At 24.8% G+C, this 21,646-nt stretch overlaps 1 protein-coding gene across 2 annotated transcripts; it reads left to right on the forward strand.

Moving 5' to 3' along the window:
• The first annotated feature begins 10 nt into the window (after positions 1-10).
• Positions 11-21,024, forward strand: LOC114129313 (uncharacterized). Of its 2 annotated transcripts, none has more exons than XM_050197989.1 (6): positions 11-29; positions 15,881-16,074; positions 18,592-18,684; positions 18,750-18,911; positions 19,181-19,366; positions 20,495-21,024. In XM_050197989.1, the coding sequence occupies exons 1-6, from the start codon at positions 27-29 to the stop codon at positions 20,673-20,675; spliced, it is 819 nt and encodes a 272-aa protein (XP_050053946.1). In that variant the 5' UTR covers positions 11-26; the 3' UTR covers positions 20,676-21,024. The 2 variants fall into 2 exon arrangements, with proteins under 2 accessions (XP_050053946.1, XP_027849816.1); XM_027994015.2 differs by lacking the exon at positions 11-29 and adding an exon at positions 4,077-4,241.
• The last annotated feature ends 622 nt before the right edge of the window (positions 21,025-21,646 follow it).

Below are 21,646 nucleotides of genomic sequence, written 5' to 3' on the forward strand. Positions count from 1 at the left end.
AAACAGATGTATATCCACCCATAAAAATGGTGAAATATTTTAAATTTGTATTATATTATCATTGACAGCTATGTATTTATATTATAGAATAGTATATTCAATATAGAGTCTATTGATTGGTCTCGAACATGCGGCTAGCTAGCCTTTTTGATGTGGCTCGTAGTGAATATTTATTTATTTAAACATTTCGATTTTGATTTTGTTTATCTTAGATTTAGTATTAAAATGAGTAAAAAAAAAAATGTGTTTTGCCCGCTAACCTTTGACGTTAGTTTATATGGCCCGTTGGTAATTTGAGTTTGAGACTACTGCAATAGACTATTCTATAATCAATGATATTATCTATAAAATGCTAATATAAATATTTTAAGAAAAATTCATGAATTATTTTAAAAAGATTTGGGAATTTTTTTGGAACCAACTTTCTTTTAAAAATACTAGGTGTGTAACCAGAAACTAATCAGTCCATAGACTGTTACTAGCTTTTTTCTTAAAAATGTTTGATTATTAAATTCAAATTAAACCCATTTATTACAGTGATCCAAGTTCAATGACGATGTTTAATCGAAACCTACTATTTAATAGTAACTATTATATAGCAGAACTATTTTCTTGATTTTTTTTATTATATATTTGGAATTAAAATTGACAAAAAAAATACTATTTATACAGGTCTATGTATCTATAGCAGTCTCATCCCCGTGGTAGTAATTTAAGATTCTTTTATTTTTAAATATTTATTCGGAAATCGTTTCTTAACGTTTTCAGCCCACTTCAGAAAACTTCAGAAAACCAATGTTTATCGATTAATTAACACAGATTTTTTTCTTACAAAATGGAATGTACATATTTAAATAGTAAATTTAATTTATACATTCGAGTATTTAACCATGATTCAAGTGTTGTAATATTTAAGCAAATATCTTATTGAATTAGGTTTCAAAAGATAATTATAAAACCTTCTGATATTCAAGATTTAACATTACATAACATTTTTGCATATTTACGAAACGAATTTCTATTTTAATAATGAAGAAAGCAAATTAACTTACCTATTAACTAGTAAATGCATTATTAACACCACCAAAACATTTAAAAATTATCATTCACTGGGCATTGTTTTTAGAAAAACTTTTATTTGAAAAATCAACAGGTTTTGATAACTAAATAACGTGTTAAATTTTTAAATTTTAAAAGATATATTTTATTATGACATATAGTAAAATGGAGCAATTATTTAACAGAATATGTTTTTTGCTTAAAATCGTGTTCACTATTTTTAGATCGATACATTTTAATTAAATTGGTTTATTGTTATTATATACGTATCAGATAGGAATAATATTAATTTATTTAAATTAAGGGTTTTGCCTTATGGTTTATGAGTTAGGTTAACCTTGTACTTCAAATATTTAATAATATTGAAATCTGAGAATTGTATACACGGTTATAGGAAGTAGTATTTTAATTAAAAATAATAATAACTTATTTAATCAATGTAGCATATAGTTTATTTTAATTGTTCATATGTATATTAATTGTTAATTTATTTTAAATTTTGAGCAGAGTAATGAGTGAATTGATTTTACAATGATTTGTTTTTTTCTGTCTGTAATTATCTTTTGAGGCTGTAAAAATGATTCGATTTTCAAAAACGGGGGTGGTATGTGGTAGAAAAGTGGATCTAGTTAGTATTTTATGAAGTCAAAAGTAAATAAATTCAGAAAAAAACAAAGAACAAATTAAGAAAAAACTAGTATTTTTACGCAAATCTAATTTTCAATAAAATCTATTATTTTGTTATAATTTGAAAACGAATAACTATTAACTATAGATACTTGACATTTTCACCAAATGTGTATACATTACTTTTTTCTATTTATGATAGAAATTAAAAAACATTTAAATATCCTTTAAGCTATTTATCTATTTATAAGCATGAGAAATATTCAATTTTGTTTTATTATTGATGATATAAAAATTAATCCTTGTGTCGAAGTTCTTGGAAATGTAATACAAGATCCCACATATGTTGTTCTTATATCTCTATTAAAATATTAAAAATACATGGGCACAATGTTTTATATGTAATTGAAGTTAGAAATTTTGAAAAAATTCGTCAATATTACAAAAAAATGCAAACTGCTTTTTATATTTAAGATTTTAAAATTTAACAGAAGATTTTTTATAAGTAATTCATACTGAAACCATAAAATGTAAAATAAATATAAAGACTATGATTATTCTTTAAAAATATTTTAAGTTCAAATTCGGATGAAATTATTTATTTTAACGATAATTATCAATGTTATTAATTATTATGTAATAATTTAAAAATATAATTTGTGTGAATTTAAAATTCTTTAATATATTATTATGAATTTTACTACGTCATGAATAATGATATTTTAGATTTCTTTCAAGATATTATTATCTATTTATACTATATGAACCTATTTTTACTGGTTTACGGAAGAAAGAGGTTAGGTATAACATTTTGAGTTATATAATATGGTAAAAATATATTTTGACTAAAATAATTATATACTAATAATATAATAAATGTAATATTTTCGGAAAGAATTTTGTCAACCTAATGTAATACTAAAAGTAAAATAAAAAATTTTAATATAACTTTATCTAAATTATCTAAACATATATCACGAAATATACTTAGTGATGTAGACTAACAAACTATTTCCGCTCACAATGATGAGTACTTGTATACACAATGATATATCGAATTCATGAATTCAAATTTAACACACCTATAATAGTGACCCACTTGACGCCTAATGTAGATTCCCACTTGCCTACCTTTTTATTAATGTTAAACTCACTATGGAACAGCAATAATAATTGTTTTCTTGCATGCTTACTATGTACAAAAAAATATATATATATGAATTAAATAATGTATTTTATTTTCCAACTAATTATTTTTCGGCTGATATATTTTCGGCTATCATACGCGCTCCCCTTATATTTCCTATATTAAAATCTATTTAAACGGAATAGTTTAAGTAATTTTTTGTTTTTACTTATTTTCACAAGCATATTACACATTATATTATTTTAAGAAAAAAGAGAATTTCACTCGTAGCTTAAAGTTTAAATTTTAGGAGCTCACTGAAATATTTTAATGTCGCATACAATAAGGATACGCTTTTCATGATTCCAAGGCTAATTATTGTTCATATTTAATTTTACTTAAGTTCAATAAATGCTAATATCCCCTCTACAGCGGATAATGTATACACCTTTTTATAAGCAAAATGTTAAAATAGAGTTTAATAAGTTAAGTGGTACATAACATTTTCAAGATATGTGGTGGTACTTGGATGTTATGTTATGTTTATACGTTGATAATCGTTGGTCTACACCGATAAACCAATATTTGTAATGCATTTTTTTACATTTCAATAATAAAATTCAGTAGCATATGGGAAAATCTCAAAATGTTTGGTATTATGGGACCAATAGTTAATTGAAAATATATAGGATAATTGGTAAAATACAATACTTTTCTCTAGTGTTCCATTGTTGCAAGGAAACTTAAAAACATAGTTCCAAATATCTAACTTATGAATGGAGATGTATTTAAGTAAAAAATATAATCACGCAATTGAACATAATACTCGTAATATGGTTTTATATTATAATATAATACCTAGTAATTATAATTACTAGGTATAAGTTTTTTGGTATTTAAAATAGTTTTTATTTGAATAAATGATTGAAGATTACTTATGAGTTATGAATATACCCATTACCCACCCATATTATATTATGTTTATAATAATATAATATAATACAATAAATATAGGTATCAAGACATCAAGTATAATATTTGTAATAATTAAATGTTTTATTGTGTAGATAAATTACAAATATTTATTATAATTTCTTAATGTATACTTGATACTTGTAAGTATATTCATACTTAGGTATATAAATACTTATGTGTATTTATTTTTGTAGATTTGGCGTAGAGACGAGGTGAAAGTTCAAATACGGTGGACACGCTACTCCTGCCGACGTATTACCTAACATATTATAATGGTTTGACTGTTATATTGCTGTACAGGTGTATGATAGGATCCTCCGAGTTAGTATGCATGCGATATCTTTAGAGGTGTTTTCATGTTGCGCCCACTCCGCTGTCTTATAGAAAAATCAGTTATTAATTTTTATGTATTCCTTTTTATAGTAGTATGTTTAATTAACAATGAACACCAGACGTGAGTATATTATATATCCATTATAAATACATTTATATATTTTTTAAGACTAACTTAGATTAATTATATAATTATAACTTTTTTTGTTAATGGATTTGATTTGAATTTTGTATATGTATACTGTACATATGAATACTCAATATGCCGTGTACCTATGCCATAAATTATTGAGGTAAAACTCTTTTTTACATTTAGCAATTTTGTAATGGTGAAAAATAAAACAGACCGCAATGTGTTTTGTTTTAAATTTTGGATTAATGACATACAATAAAATGAAGCGGTCGTAAATTTTGTTAGGTCGCAACAGTAATAATAATTGAATGATACTGTATTGTTAATAACAATGTGGTAACAAATTCACATTTGCATTTACAATATACGTTCATATGTACAATGTGTTCACGTGTACATATCAGTCGCTAAATAACAGTTATGAAATACAAGTACCTATATTGGAACTTGCCGAAACGGAATAGGATAGATTTGATGCTATCATTAGCTAATACTCACATCACTAGCTATGACATTATTCATAATCATAAAATATTATATGTTGCTTAATTTAATATTATATGATTAACATATTATAATGGAAAATGTCGAATAACCAGTAGCTTTGGTTAGTTTAAATGTTAAATACTCGAAATACAATTATTATATTTTTGTGTTATAAATGTGTTGTACAAAATGTAGTTATTTTATTTTTAAATATCACTAGCTATAGTTTATAATATAGCTATTACAGATTATATTTTCATACTTCATGGTTCATAATTTATTGTCAAAGATTTTCAACCGGTAAATTATTTAATATATTTATGAGTTAGTAAGTGTATAAAAATAATAAAAACAATTAAGTATAGTATAATATACAAGATGACAAAATATTTATAAAATATGTTACTATATATAATTAAAAGTCAGGCATGTAGTTAATTAGTTAGTATTTAAACTTTAAATGAGAGAAGTAGAGCGACACTGGCAAATTAAGTTAACATATAACCATTTTAGAATTTTGTGTGGATGCCATTTCCTAAATAAGTATTTTCAGATTAGAAAATAAGAAAATGAGTAAAAACATCAAGAGATTTTAATAATTGATTTTTTTTCATGCAAATTAAAACGAATAAATGTAAAAGTATTTTTTAACATTTTTCCAATCAGAAACCATTAGACAAAAGTAAATCTAGGAAACCAAGGAAGTTGCTCTGTTGTACAGAAGGTATTAAGTATATTGCTATTGAGTAGATCAATATAAAAATGTACCTTCTACCTATTTAACGGATGTGTTAAATTTGAATTTTATGATTGATCATTACATACGATTATACGAAAAACAAGTTTTAGCGAAAACGGCATCCTATATTTTATTTTGTTAGTCTATATATTTCTACTTATATTTTATGACATATTTATAACAATATAAGTAATTTATTTTTCTATAAGTGATACAATGGTAAGTAGGTTAAACTAGTTTTTGACAAAAAATTGCGTAATTAAATTACATAAAAATTATTTATTAATATAATATTACTATAGAATCAACAATGATATATAAATCTATATACAGTCGTATCGTAGTTCACAGAACGGTGTAATAGGTTATATTAACCTATACTTATAGGTTCGTTACATAATTGTTTAAAGTATCTTAAGATTAATTTAAATATTTTTAAAATTTTATTGTATGTAGTAAAATATGATATATATGAAGTATCTAACAAAAAGTTTCAAGTCCCTATTCCCAAAGAATAATATTTTTATTACAATAAAATAATTAAAATCGATAGTTTTATTTAAAAATTTAGTTGGAATTTAACATCGAAAATAAATTAAAATACTTATAAAAATATAATATTATATAAAACAAATTATGACTAAGTAGTATCAATTTTTTTAAATGTCTATAAGAAAAACTCATAGGGATATCGTATTCAATATACGATATTCTTTGGTCTAGCTTACATTTTTTTATCAATACATATTATGTAGAAAAAAAACTAATTCGAAAATAACATATGACTATTAACATTAATTAGTATAAATATTTTGAAAATCTCATGATGTGTCTAAAGAAAATCCTAATTTAATAGTATTTGTAAAATGTTTCATGTTTTTACAATTAATATATATTTTTTAATAACGACAAAATTACAAAAATCGTAATTTTATGTATGAGGGTAAATATTCATTGTCGTTAAAATTATTATTTTTATTTTTAATTTCCAGTAAAAAAACTTCTAATTTTGTTAATTATTAAATGATTTGCATAATATATTAGTGATTTCCCGATTATTTTAATAAGTTCGAGATAATTTTACTTTTGACTTCCTAAAGTAGGTACCAATTAAATTTACCTGAAACCATATTAAAAGTTAAGATTTTTTACTGCCATGGGGTTGTCTGATAAAAAATCCAGTTGAAAGACCAATACGAGTTTATTTAAAAAAAAAAATTATATTTTAAAGTTTGATTTTTATTTCATTTCATTTTGCCAAAACTTGTATCATAAAAAATATATTTAATTAATAAAATCTGAGGAATTCACTGTTTTGTTATATAATTTCTTTTATAGAGCAATGAATCGGTTAAGTTTAAATTCATTTGTAAATAAAGTGTCCACAAATCAATTCTAAGCGAAACAAAATGGATGAATCATCATCGATTTTTAAGAATATATAATATTATGTATTTTATATTTTTACATTCATTTTTGAATTCGGTAGGTTGAAGTACTTTTTGCCAAAAACAATGCATATAATTCAGGAGCTAATATTGACGTACCTACCATAGAATGATGTTAATAGATTTGTAGTATAAATAGCTTAAAATTAATTTAAATAATTTTAACTGGTACAAAAACAACCTACTAACATTTTATTACATTTATTTGTAATTTTTATTTTATAATTTTTATTTTGTAGAAACAGTATTCTATATTGTATGAATAAAAATATATGATGAAATTCTATAAATAGTAGTATTATTAAGATTAGGTAATAACCAATAGGCACCATATATCATGTATGACATATTTGATATATTCATTATAATATTTGTGTATAGTTTGGGTGTCATCGTACTTCGGGACGGGTGGTAAAGCGGGTTGCTTATTCCAGTTATTTCAGTATTACATTTTAACTGCAATTTTGGTATGATTGCCCCAACTACCATTATTGAATGTTTATAGATATATTATATTTAATGAATTCCTAGCTGTTTTTGAACTTGTTCATGGTCTCAGACTGACGTTTTAAATCTTCACTTACAGTACCCAATCGACTGAACTGCACTGTTTGCAGCGGGGTCACGCACACACTTGAGTGATATTAGGATTTATGATTTCAATGCGCGATTTCGATTATACTCGAATTATAACTCTTGCTTCTAACAATCTGATAATAATTTATTACGTTTTGGATAACCGATATCTGGTAATTAATTTGTGAACAAGTTCTGCTGCAACGTTTCCGTAATCATTGTCGTTTGCATTAACCTATGGACAAACTGATCTTCAACCGCGTCTTTACGACGGGAAATTAAATCATTTATCTAAAGTATATTTTCGTACGATTATAGGATTACTTCAAAATGACGCATAATTTGTTCACTTGCAAATCAAATTGCATATAATATTGACACTTAATATTGTGTATGATTTTTTCGAAAAACAAATTTCACAATTGCCTAATTGTCATCACTCTCTCAGCTCGTAATCGTATTGGTAAAATCCGAGCGTTCCATTCATATAGAACATGCCATAATAATTGTGGGCGATATAGTTCTTAAAAAACAAAAAAAAAACGTTTTGAAATTGATGACGTGTCGCACGTACCTATACAATTATTATAATTGTTATTATGTACAATATTGCATCCAGAGGTGACAACATAATTCGGCTGGCACGGTCTTCTTCGTCGTAGCTGCGTCAGAGTGAAATTCTCCAAAACCGGATTTGTTAAAAAAAAAATTGAGTCACACAATAATACACACATACGACACGGATATGCAGGTCGTTCCGAAAAAGACGCCGACAATTCCTGTATGCGCACAGTCCGACTGTATGGTGCCTTGCGTAACGCGTTTCTTGTATTATAATTTATAATACTATACGGGATTACTCGGGATTGACAACCGGGAACTGCAGCTATAAGTATAGTAGAAGTATAGAAATCGAGGAAATCTTTCAACGGGATGCGCAGTCGCCGTATCTCGTGTAAAAACAAAACGATCCAACTACAGAAGATTAAGAATAATAAAAAAAAGAAGCTGATAGGAATCTGGGGTCGTCTGTCGTAGCCATAATATTAAGTCATATACACACCTATACAATATATATATATATATATTTACATTATTTATGTAGAAATCGAAAAACTATTAATGATATAATATATTGTGGTGATGGAACGTATCGCAACAGGATTTCGACGCGTAAATGTGTAATACGCGCTATGCAGGAAACGTATAAAAACCTGTTGGATTAAAATAATTTTGGTTTTTTTTTGGAATTATCTTTTGTATCAAAATCATTTGCAACTGTCGGCACGATTTTCATGATAGTAGTGGCTTTAATTATATTATTGCGCGTAGACGTTTGCCGACAAAAATAACGCGCTCAAATCTGCAGTAGTCTTTAATGTTATACATCTCAAGTCCACCGAGTAAGCCAATCTATCCGACGATTTAAATTAATGTGACCTAATAATTCACGATAATATTATATTATTATATACCGATTTGGGAGGGGTGGGGGGGTTTCACGTTCATACACGCATTGTTTTTGGCGTGAGAAAGAATCGTGTAATAACTCACAGTTATAATTACTATTATATTTTTGCTGTTATTATTATTACGCGGTTATATTATTATTATTCGTGTGAAGACGACAACAACAGCCGCGATGGCAATGACTACAAGAGCATTAGTTTAGACGATTGCGGCCTTGACTCAGTAAAATATTTTCGTGATTGACAAGATGGAGTTGAGGCGAAAGTTTTATATTAATTATATATTCGAATAGTAATAAAAAAACAAATATTGCATTGCACGCGTTATTCTTTGAGTGTATACGAACGATACAATATTATAATGCACACGTGATGCATAGGCATATACAATACACATATACGCACCAATGCACGTCCAGAAAATATTGTGTATATTATTATAATACGTATTCACGATTGGATCACCCAGTGAATTATAATATATAGCGCAACCGTAAACTGAACATATGTCGTGTGTCCTACCGCCCTTTGTCCGAACGGATTAATGCGTATTATATTGTAACGGTTTGTCGTTTAATTAATTTTTTTAGAGTTAATTAGCTTTTGAATTTTGAGCAGATCGGCGAGACTATAATATATTACCTATACAATAATTTTACTATATGTGTGTATTTCTCAAGCGGTAATTATTGGAAAATTGTTTTCTCGATTTAAGTATATACCTATGAATGTTGGTTATCCATTTTGAAACAAAAGTTTGACCTTATTTTGGGTAAACCGGGCTCAGAGCTTCGAATTTTGTTTACACTGTTTAGACACAAATATTTTTTTAAAGATAGGTATATATATTTTTACATATTTGATTATTATTCACAAGGTTTCGTAATATTATGATTTATGACTGATATTTGCAGGCAGAACGTAATTGTTTTGATTGTAAGCATGTTTTATAGATAATATTTAATAACTCTAATAATATTACGTTCATACAAAATATATTTTTACATATAATTTAATATTTATAATAGTCCTGGAATACGTTAAATAATTTATATTTGTTTTGAGAAAGACTATACGTTCATGTTTTTTTTTTTTTTTTTTGAAAAGTACACTTTTATAATAATTAAATATATAATTTCCGCAAGCAAAACTGTTAAATCCTCAAGGTTTATGCATAGTATATTTTATTATTAATTATAATAGATTATAATAGATATATATTGAAATTACTGTTAAATAAATTTGTTTTGTTGAGAGTATTAAATATGTGTGATAAATCTAAAGATTAAATGAATATTTTTTCATGGCATAGAATATACTTAAGCATGTTAGCCTTGTATCATACAACATATTGTACAGCATATTGTATAGTTTATACTTTATAGTAGGTAAATAAATAATTATTTTTAGTTCTCAAAATTTGAATTTAGGTCATAGATACACTAGGTATCATAACTATTACACTATTTACTTTTTAACTTTATTTTGGTTTAGTCATTGGTGTACCTATATAGCCATATAGGCTATATAAAGCTAATAAATACTATTTGGTAAATTTCAGTTTGGTAGATAGAAATCTTATAAAAAATTGTATTAGGTACTTACGATAAGCTAACACAAATACTGATAAATACTTTTATGTACTTATAGCTAAAATTTTTATATTTTTAATTAATATTTTTATATTATTTTTTATAATTAGTTCATGTTAATTTTTGGTCGTGCTTTTTTAAAAATAAATATGCTTCTTTTTTGCTTTTTTAAAACAATCATGTGCTTTTTCAGTTGCTTGTTATATTTTATAATCTGAACTATAGTTATTAATTATATCAGCCGTAAAAGCTAAGTTAAGTAGAAAATTTGTGTAGGTTATATATTATTATTATTATTATAAATGGGGTGGAAATCAATTCTATAGAATTAATTAACTAAATTGTGTTAAAAATTATTTGAAATAAAAATCAAATGTCTTTAATAAATAACTGCAGCCAGGTGCTGCTTAAGTCCAGCTAACTAGTAAAACCCATTAAATGCACCTGGAGAGTTCCAACAAACCGTTGCAGGCCAATAACTTCATTCAACAATACATACCTACATAGATATATAGCGTAGGGCGTTCATTGTATTTTTATTATGCGCTATAAATTATGAATTATAGATGTGGACATTATATTTTAAATTATAGTCAGTACAACTTCGAAGATTTTTAAATTTCACTGCAAGATCGTTTTATTCAATGAATTAATGTTAATAATATAGGTACATAGTATTATACATTCAAATTATAATATATGACCTCATTTTTGATAATATCAAAAGTATACACGTTACACGTATCTTTAGTGTTTGGAAAACAAATACAAAAGGTTAAAAAGTTTTGAAAGTCATTTTTGTATTGGGATTATGTACTATAATATTGCGTATTAGGATAAAAAGTAACCGACAAAAAGGCCACGGATAAAAAGACACTAAATAAACTATACAGAATATGCATGCGTCCTACTTTCAAGTTTTTTTTTATCAACACTCTATCCACCATCAATGTGAAATGTCCATTAAATCACCCATGATATCAAACCAACAATTCAACAGATAGGGGAAATCATCATTTTTACTAAGTCACAATCATCCTTTGGTTTGGAAATTAATAAAAAATAATGGTATTAGAGTTGTCTTCTGACAAAACAAAATTAGATCAATTTTGTCTAAAAAACATATGAAAACACCCAAGCAAAATTATTTAAACGATGTAATGATGGTTGAATGCAATTGACAATTTATGAATATTTGACAGCTATTAATTGCTTAGGTACATAATACAATAATTTTTATTTTATTTTTCTTAAAATTATTATTAACTTTTTAAATTATTTGTTTTTCGTAATAATTAATAATGGTCATAATTCATAAATTTTAAAATAAATAATAATACATTGTGTAGAATTGTTTTAATACTTAAATAAATTGGTATCATTTTTATCGGTAGATTTATTTTAACCTGGATTCATAATAATACCTACTGACATATTTTTCTAAAGAATACATAACATCATCGAATATAATAAAGAAAATCTGTTTTGATGATGATTTTAAAAATGTCTTCATAAAAATTACTGTGTAAAACAATATTCGTAATTAAACTAAAAGTAGGTGATGGGGGAAATCCAATTTGCCTTATTATTATCATTATTTTATTACATTCACCTTGAAAGTTTAGAAACAGTAATAGTACCTTAGATTCATAACTAGGAGTTATTGAGTATGAGAGACGAACGTATAAATGTATTTTATATGGATTATATTACTAACCTCGTGTTTTTTTAATAATACCAGGAACTATCAACTGTTTTATGATGTAGAAGTATTGCGTTAATGAACAATAAAACTAACCTATATATAAGTGTAAAATATGTGTAATAACTAATGATACTTCTATTAGCATTAGTGATTGAAATTTTAAGACTTTCATATATTTAGTAAGTTACAATTTTTGATTACCTATGTACAAAATAGAACGGAATATATTTTTTTCGGTTTCTTTATTCAAATTATCATGTTTAAGATGATTTATTATAATAATGAATCAAGAGTTTTTTTTGAATATTTCTATAATTTTATAGGTTCTAATACTATGAATAAGTATGATAGATATAATATAAAGTAAAATAAATTTATATAAATAAATAATGATTTTAAAAAATTGTACTTAAATACTATAGTAATTGTATTAGAGTTTTTTCGGTGTTTTACACATAAATATATATAAGTACTGTATTCAAATTTTGCTCCATGTACTATGAATAGTTTATAAATTTTTCGTTCTTAAAAATATTATGTACGATTTTATTGTTGAGTACAAAATTAATCGTATTTTTATTTATTTTTTTTATTTAAAAATCAAAATAAATATGGTTTAAAATTAACAAAATTAACAAATAGGTACAATTTTGATTATCTACCTCTTGTAAGCTAAAAGCTCGTGTTGGAGGTAGGTAAGTACCTACTATTGTGTATAATATAAATTTTATTGTAAATATAAAATATAATGTGCATTATGTGAGATAGCTTGTGATGCGTGCGCCGATGATGGTTATTATTTAGTTGTTATGAAAGCAACAAATTATATATATTTAGGTGTATATACCTATATGGCTATATATATACTTACTTATACCTATATAGTAATAATATGTATCCAATATTATATTATAGTAGATACTAAATATAATATGTTATACACACATAATATGCCGATTAACGATAACATTGATAAATCTCAATGGCTAACAAATTTATTGTATTACTTATTCTAACGGACCCGGTTTTTTGTGCACATATTTTCGTGTATCGTGCATTTGTGTGTATTAAATGTTTTCTATTTATTTTACATATTTAATTTGTATTTACTTTATTGTAAAAACCTTGTTCGATGCCATCGTCACGAGTTATTTACCATAAACATATGTATCAATAAAATATATTGTAAGTATACTTATTCAAAATCCCTAGTTTAATTCAGTTTTATTATTTTGTTTTGTGTAACATTTATAATGTACGTAGGTTATGGCACTATAGAAAGGTAAAACGCGGTATTAAAAGAGTATAAGCAGCTTGGATGCTATTGCAGCATTGCGTTTGAATAATATTCTGTTTGCATTCATGATTTTTTTTATATAATATATACTGTAGTCTAAAGAATTCATACAGAAAATGACAAAATGACAAAAATCAAAACAGTTCTTGAAGATAGGGAAACAAAAATGTTAATTACTTCGTGAACTATTTAAAAAAAATATAAATCGTAAAATTATAGCATTTAATTAAAACCTAAAACAAATGGACTAAAATAAAATAAGTGCAACTATTATAACTATTTTAATAATTAAGCACCATAATATAATAATTAATACGATATAGTATAGTATTGTTCGTAATATTAGATAATGACTAATGAGTATTATTTAACTGTACCTATGTATAATGTTCATTAATACAGTTTATCGTAATAATCTATAGGTTTAAGGCAGGAATTAATTCATAAAATTTTAACCATACAAAATTTTTTAAATTCTGAATAGATTTATATAGTAAATTTTTAAAATGCTTCTAGGTATATGTAATTTATTCAGACTGTATAAAATATTAATCATTAAATTACAAAATTTCAAAAACTTTTAATAGTCAGTTAGATATTTTTGATTATGTCAGTTTTTAAAATTCTATAGTGTTTAACTAATTAATATTTATTATGATTTATGACTTTCGAAGTATACATAATTTATTATTACTGAATACTGAATAATACATTATTGTATTCATTAATTTGAGCCCACTTATAATAGCTGTTCACATTGTTCACAACAATATTATGCTCATTGCTCACCCACAGACAATATTGCATCAATTATTAAAAGAAATCGGATTGGTTTATTGATTAATTAAAATTATTACATTTAGTAGTTAGTACTAATATTATACAAACAGTATACTGTTTAGTAAAAAAATTTGGCGTTAATTATTTGGACGAAAATAGAAAGTGAAAAAAAAAACCATAATAAACTTATAGCCTTGGTATACTTGGATCAGTTAAAATAACAATTCGGAGAAAGTTTAAATAGGTATATCAATTGAATAATAATATTAGGAATATATTAAATTAAAAATATTAGTTTTGGTGTGTTTGATTCAACTGTAATGTGTGTATGTGTAGCATATGATGGTGTAAATAATTTTAAACGTTAATAAAAATCAGAATCCTACTTATTTACCTATAACTGTTATTACTTATTATTGTGTAGGTACATGCATGAAAAATTATTGTTGTGCACATTTTATTCGGTTTATTTCCAATGTCATATTTAAATTATTTATAAAAATTGTTATACCTAATGCAAATTACATCGATTGACATACTAGGGTGGTTTCTACGTTTTATATGTCGTGGTAATATGTATCATATTCTTTATTTGTTTTAGTTATTTGCAATTGAATAATAACTAAAACAACATAATTTTAGTTGTGTGATTATGGATTGTTGTGCCCTACTCGTAAGTGTCGGGTTATTACTAATATCTGAGACAATTTCTATTATCGATAATCTTATGAGTATGGTTTATTTTAGGTATAGCGTTTTTAAATTAAAAAATATATTGGTTTAAAATATAAATAATAGTTTAAGGGATAAAAATAATTCAGTACCTATATTTTATAGTAAATCTATTTACTCGTATATTAGAATTATTTAGGTTTTACTTACGATTTTATTTAACATTTTACGATTTAAAAAAAACTCAAATATTGTTTTTAATATAAGTAAATTGTACGTAATAAAGTTATTGTTAACTCAAAATAAAATTTAGTGAATATATCTATTTATACATTTTCATGTTCCTTACTAAAAGTTCCTGATTTGTATACACGAAGCAACAGATTATGATTTTTATTATCGATTTGTATGTAAATTGAATGTATTCAATAAATTACTTTTTGTTTGATAAAATATGTGGTTATAGTGTTATACACTTACAATAGACATCGGAAATCTATTTATCTTAGTATTATCCATTAATAGGCGCATTAATGTTTGATAATTTGCACCCTAATATAATTATATGGTGTTGACTTATTAAAACAATTTATTTTATTATATTACATTTATATAATATACAAAACTAGCATACCTATTATAAATTAATTAATTCGCAGGGCTTTTAAAATGTGCTTAAATACATTACTTGCAAATAATTTCATTAATAATTACCGCATCTATGTAATGAAAATATGTTGTTAATGGTTTTATTTTCACATTTTCATCTTTCCAAATGGGTGTTATCGATTATAATATTATGTAATATTATTAATGTCGTAAACGGAAACGATATTCAATGTATAACCGTCGATTGTTTGCAGATGGTTAGCGAGTGGTGGGCGCTGATGGTGTTGATGTTGTCTGTAGCCTACGGACACGCGCCTTGTCAACACTCATACGGCGGGTGTAGATACAACGAGCCCTTCGTTCCCGCGCCTGTCGGCCAAGTCCCCAGGTGCGTTCAGAACTATCACGGTGACGTCACATTTTGTGAAACCATCGACAGATATCCAGAGTAAGTCGTTTTGAAAACATATTAATCTCAAACGAAACTGAAAAAAAAAAAAAAAATAATACCTAATATAATTTATTATAATTATAAACGTCCATACCCAAAAAATTATAGAATATTATGTTATATTATACTGATGAGAAAATTTAAATCACAATGTAATACACATATAATATGGAATAATATACAATCAATAATAACATTAAAATATTAAAATTAGTATAGGTACACACTGAACGATGCTCATTATATTAAATGTATATAGTTAAATAAATATTCTATATACTGCACATACAAATAGATACATAAGATATATTATGTACTAAATACATTAAATAAATAAGGTGCTTATATTAAATTTATGGTTTTCGTATTGAATTCTAAAAATATTAATATGATACAGACAATTTACCATGTTAATAACTTCAAAACTTTTTGGTAAGGAAGAAATACTTGTCGTCGAATTTTTGTTTTATATACTTTTAATTAGTTATTTGTTTTTATTTAATCGTTCATAAAACATATTGACCACATACGTATACGGTGCACTGAAGAATAAAAACCTATCAACCACAATATTGTTTTGTTTTATAAATTAAAATCATTGAATAATATACTATTGAACAAAATAAATTGTTTAAATTTAAATAAAATCCAAACAAACTACGAATGCTTCCACCTAAACATTTATTTATTGGGTATCTACTATTGAGTACTATCTATGTATGAGTTTAATACCAGTTCAATTTTTTCGTAATATAATAAAATCTCTTAGTTTTTATATAGGCAGTAATATTTTTAGTTACATTAAATTACGATTATACAATACAATTTACATTTGTTAATAAATATCCATACACAATGTATTTGAGTAATGTTAAAACTTAAAACTTAAAGTTATTAGATACCAAATTTTATTAGAAATTTTTGATTTTCCTCATTTCCCATGTATATGAGTTACAGTCTTAGAAAGATATTTAAGTTTCCACTGTTTTTCCTTTTATCTCATTAATTATGTTAAAGTATGATCTTTTAATGTGGAATACTTTGGCAAATTTCGCAGTTGCAATGACGCCGAATACAAATTTAAAGTGGTGCGTTGCACCACCTAAAAATAGTGGAGGAGGGGATAGATACTGGGTCTATATAATTTTGAAAAACTTGCACTTAGAGATAAGTATCTATTTAATATGAATATAATAATATATTGATTATTAATGGTCGAATGGAAATAATATTTTGAGGGTTTCTAAGTAGGAATAATGGGTGGGTGGTTGAAATGTGTATTTGCACCACCTACTAAAAAGTAGTTCGATGACACTGCGCAGTTGTATACATTATTGTAAGTGACACATCAGATTTTCCGATTTCGAAATGTGACGATTTCACATTTATACCCATGGCACTATTATAGCTTGTGATAATTGATAGACTTTGGGATAGACTTCTGATAAGGATTTAGTCCTTCAAAAATATAAATATTCCCACTTCCAAATTGAATTGTATAAATTACAACCGTTTACTATGTAAATAGTAATCGTGTTTACTTTGAATAATGTCAACTCTCCCTCTCCATGTTTTTTTTTTATTAAATATTTGCTAATGTTTATGACCTTAAGATCGTCTCTATTTGAACATGAAAAAGAACTGCTTGAAAATCTTACAGTAATCAGTTTTGACAATCTGATGGTTATGGTTTTTGAACATTTAGATAATTATCTACAAAACGTTAAATGAGTCTATCTTTTGTCACTTCGATGTAAAAAAATTCATAAGAATTGGATAAAAAAAAATAATAATATAATATAGCGCTATTATTTAAACTAATACAGTATTTGAATTTTATAAACAAAAACTATTATAACAGAAAATAAATAACAAATAATTATTGAGAATGAATAAAATTATCTATCAATGATAGCATAATCGGAATCATAAAGCCAGTTGTCATTAGTCAATAATGATGCTATTTTATAATGCAGCCATAGTAAGTGGGTGGTAAATGAAAAACAAAAATTAAATTATAAATAGTATACCTACATACCTATAGTTTTAGATAATTAGTATTTATACGCCAATGATCGTATAAGTGTATAACTATTCATAAAATAAATTATTTTAAATTTAAAGAAAAATATAATAAACAGTTGCCATTATTGAAATTTAGTAAGTTTTTTGGAAAAAAGAGTACGATAAAAATAATGATGAATGTACCTATTGTATTCGATATAAAATATGTAATGATGTATAAATAACGTAGCTAAAAGCAGTAAAAACTCGCCTTATCTTCGTCTGATTATTTTCCTGAATCCAATCAGCAATCAGTTATCTGTTTGGCTGCAACTCCCATCTGGCGGTTAAATCAAATTAACATAACTCAGTCAAACTTGTCATTTAACTATTCAATAAACTGCGATTGTTTAGCTGAATTATAATATATCTGCATAAATAAATATAGTGTCTGTTTTATGTTAATTATATTGAAATATTGAATACTAATTTATTATAAATATGTTGCAGACAGTTAATAAGTTACTTGGTTACAAAATCGGATAAGAACTTTAAGTCTTTTTTTAACGAAGAAAAACTCGTAGACAGACCTTATTATCAAAAGTAACTATTAAAAATAAGTTTTTAAAATATTTCAATTTTTTTGAAAGTTCGATTTTTGATTTTAGTCAGAATACAAATAACTATCATAAAGGTTATGGCAATTACCACGATTATCAAAACGATACTCAAGATGAATTTGTTGGCTATCCGGATAGAACATACGTTTTACCTGAGGTGTCCTTAACAGAGTCTCCGATCATAGATCAAAATCGACATCTAACTCCTAAGTAAGAAATTAATTATAAATAGTTAATTCTCAGGTAAAAATACTTGAAATTATTTTATTTTCTATTTTATGATGAAATATATTAATAATATATATATAAAGTATAATATATTTATTTTCGTATTTTATATATTATAATATTATTTGATTTCCAAAAAATTAGTTACATTTATAAGGTATAAATATTTTTAATATTTTGTTCAAAATACTAAAAATAGCATACCATTTTAATTACTAAATAAAAATGACTGATTTATTGTGATTTTTAAGTGTCAATCACGGAGGTGTATATAAAAGAAGAAAAAGACAAGACGATGTTCAATTATGCCAAGTTAAAACCAATAACATATTTCCTAAAGCAGCATTAAACACTCAAGGCGAATGGAAATATGTAGTTAACATGGTACGCACCCCGTCTGATATGTATACACAATCCATACGATCGGAAATCTGCGCGTAAGTTCAATATTTTTCACTAAATTATTAAAATTATTGATGTCGCCATGTCGCGTGCCGTAAACTAGTATACTATCTACACATTTATGTACAAATGTTTGCCTATAACTAACGCCACTTAATTATTTATAACGGGAATTTATAATTCTATAGCTTTATATTTTATTACCTTATATAAGTAGTATAATATTTTCTATTTTAAATAAATTTAAATATAATTTAATATGATGCAAAACATAAAATTGATTTTTCATAAACATATAAGTACAATGCTCATAACATTTTATTACAAATTTTAAATATTATTTGAATACCATAAATCCTTAACCAATATTATAAATAAAACAAAGTTTTATATTTTTTTTTTATATGAAATCATAAAAATATTATTTGTTTTAACTAAATGGCAAATCTTTCCCTACCAATAAAAAAAAACCATTGCGTGTTATATATAAACATTTTGCATACAATTAATGTTACTAATATAATAAATGTCAAATAAAAATGTATAAATAACTGCGCACAATAATTAAAATAAATGAAATATTTTCATTATAAATATTAGCTTAATATAAATATAAATATCAAATAAAAACATAGCATACAAATTTGGATAAAATAATAAAGTAGCGTGTAATAAAATTAAAATATATGATTGATAATAAAAATGTGCACATCTATTTTTTTAGATAGTTGTTGAATTTTTTTTAATAAAAAATGTTGTTTAAAATATTATTGAATTCATAAAATAATATTTTGTCCGATAATATTTTTATTGAAAGAATAATTTAAATACACTTAATATCGTTTTTGTACGATAGATTTGTATTGTAAATCAATAACACTTTTTAACAATGATTGTTTTTTTAATTACATAAAACGCACTATGTTAATATAAACTTATTATTAATATAAATAACACAGTTAAACCTCACATTAGTTCAACTAAATTAATTTCATAAAAAATAATAATAAATTTTTTTTTAAATAGTACTGATATGAACTCATTTAAGTGTGTACCTAAATGGTTTTTTTTCATGTTTGCATAAGGATATAATTGATTTATATCCTAAAATATTATATTTACGATACTCGGTACAATAAAATATATAATATTATTATTTCTAGAGAGCCGGATCAGCCGTGCAACGGAATCTGCGATACACCTCTTGGTTTCAGTACATCATGCAAACAGAAATTTGTTCAAAAACGGTTGGTAGCATTGCAAGGGACCGGAGATAATTTGTACGTGGATGTTTTTTGGTTTCCACATTGCTGCTCTTGTAACATAGCTAGGGTTGAACAATAATAACAAAAAAAAATACCTACATATATTTTATAATTTTTGCAACTGCAGGAGTTTTTCTTCTAGGAAAATACCTATAAAAAACAAAAAAATAAAAAAATATATGAATTCCTTTATTGCATTTATAGGTAGGTACTTAATATATAAAATATAAAATAATGTCTAATAGTTTGTTGTCTAGAAAGCCAATATTTTATTACGATTGGTAGGTACTATATTATGTTGTATTTTGAATAATGCTATTTAATAGTAGTCACGGAATATTTAAATGATTAATATTTACTCGTAGTTATTTCAACCGTAATTAAACGTGTTATGTATTATTTACGACTTGTATTTTTTTTTTTTTTTTTTGTAAACAGATATTTGTAATGCTTCATTTATAATTTATAATACTTTATATGATTCGTAAACATTTTTTTTTTTATATAGATATATATCATTGTAGTACTTTTAAGTTTTAATTATTGACGAGGATGTAAAAATTATGTTTCACGCAAAAACAAAAAAAAATATATATATATAACAAATAATTATTATAAGTTATAAAAGATCACATTTTATAAACTGTTCGTCTTGTTATGTGAGATGAAAAAAAAGAATGCTTTATTTAATTAAATGCAAATATTTTTTAAATTATTTTATTGGTGAATTATTTATTTGTAAGATAATAATATGAATTAGTTATATCTAGTTAACTATAAAAAATAATCATATTTATATTTTTTAATATTGATATTAAATCATTATTTCAATTTTTGTAATTACTAATTAGTAACCAGAAAAATCTCTGGTTCATATATATTTATATATTATAATAATTATTTATTTTTACTGCTGACCATTCTTGTAAAATTGTAAGAATATATTACAGTACAACTGTGGAATTTTTATTGTGGACAAAAGTAATATCTTGCTCGACGATATTTCGATTTATCAATCTTTCGACCAGGTGTTTTTTTTTCAAAAAATAT

The sequence above is a fragment of the Aphis gossypii genome, chromosome 1 (assembly GCF_020184175.1).
Source record: "Aphis gossypii isolate Hap1 chromosome 1, ASM2018417v2, whole genome shotgun sequence".
Classification (NCBI taxonomy): Eukaryota; Metazoa; Arthropoda; class Insecta; order Hemiptera; family Aphididae; genus Aphis; species Aphis gossypii.

Coding starts and splice junctions, on each gene's coding strand:
- LOC114129313 (XM_050197989.1), top strand. Junction 18,912..19,180: donor AATCGACATCTAACTCCTAA/GTAAGAAATTAA, acceptor GTGATTTTTAAG/TGTCAATCACGGAGGTGTAT. Junction 19,367..20,494: donor ATACGATCGGAAATCTGCGC/GTAAGTTCAATA, acceptor TATTATTTCTAG/AGAGCCGGATCAGCCGTGCA.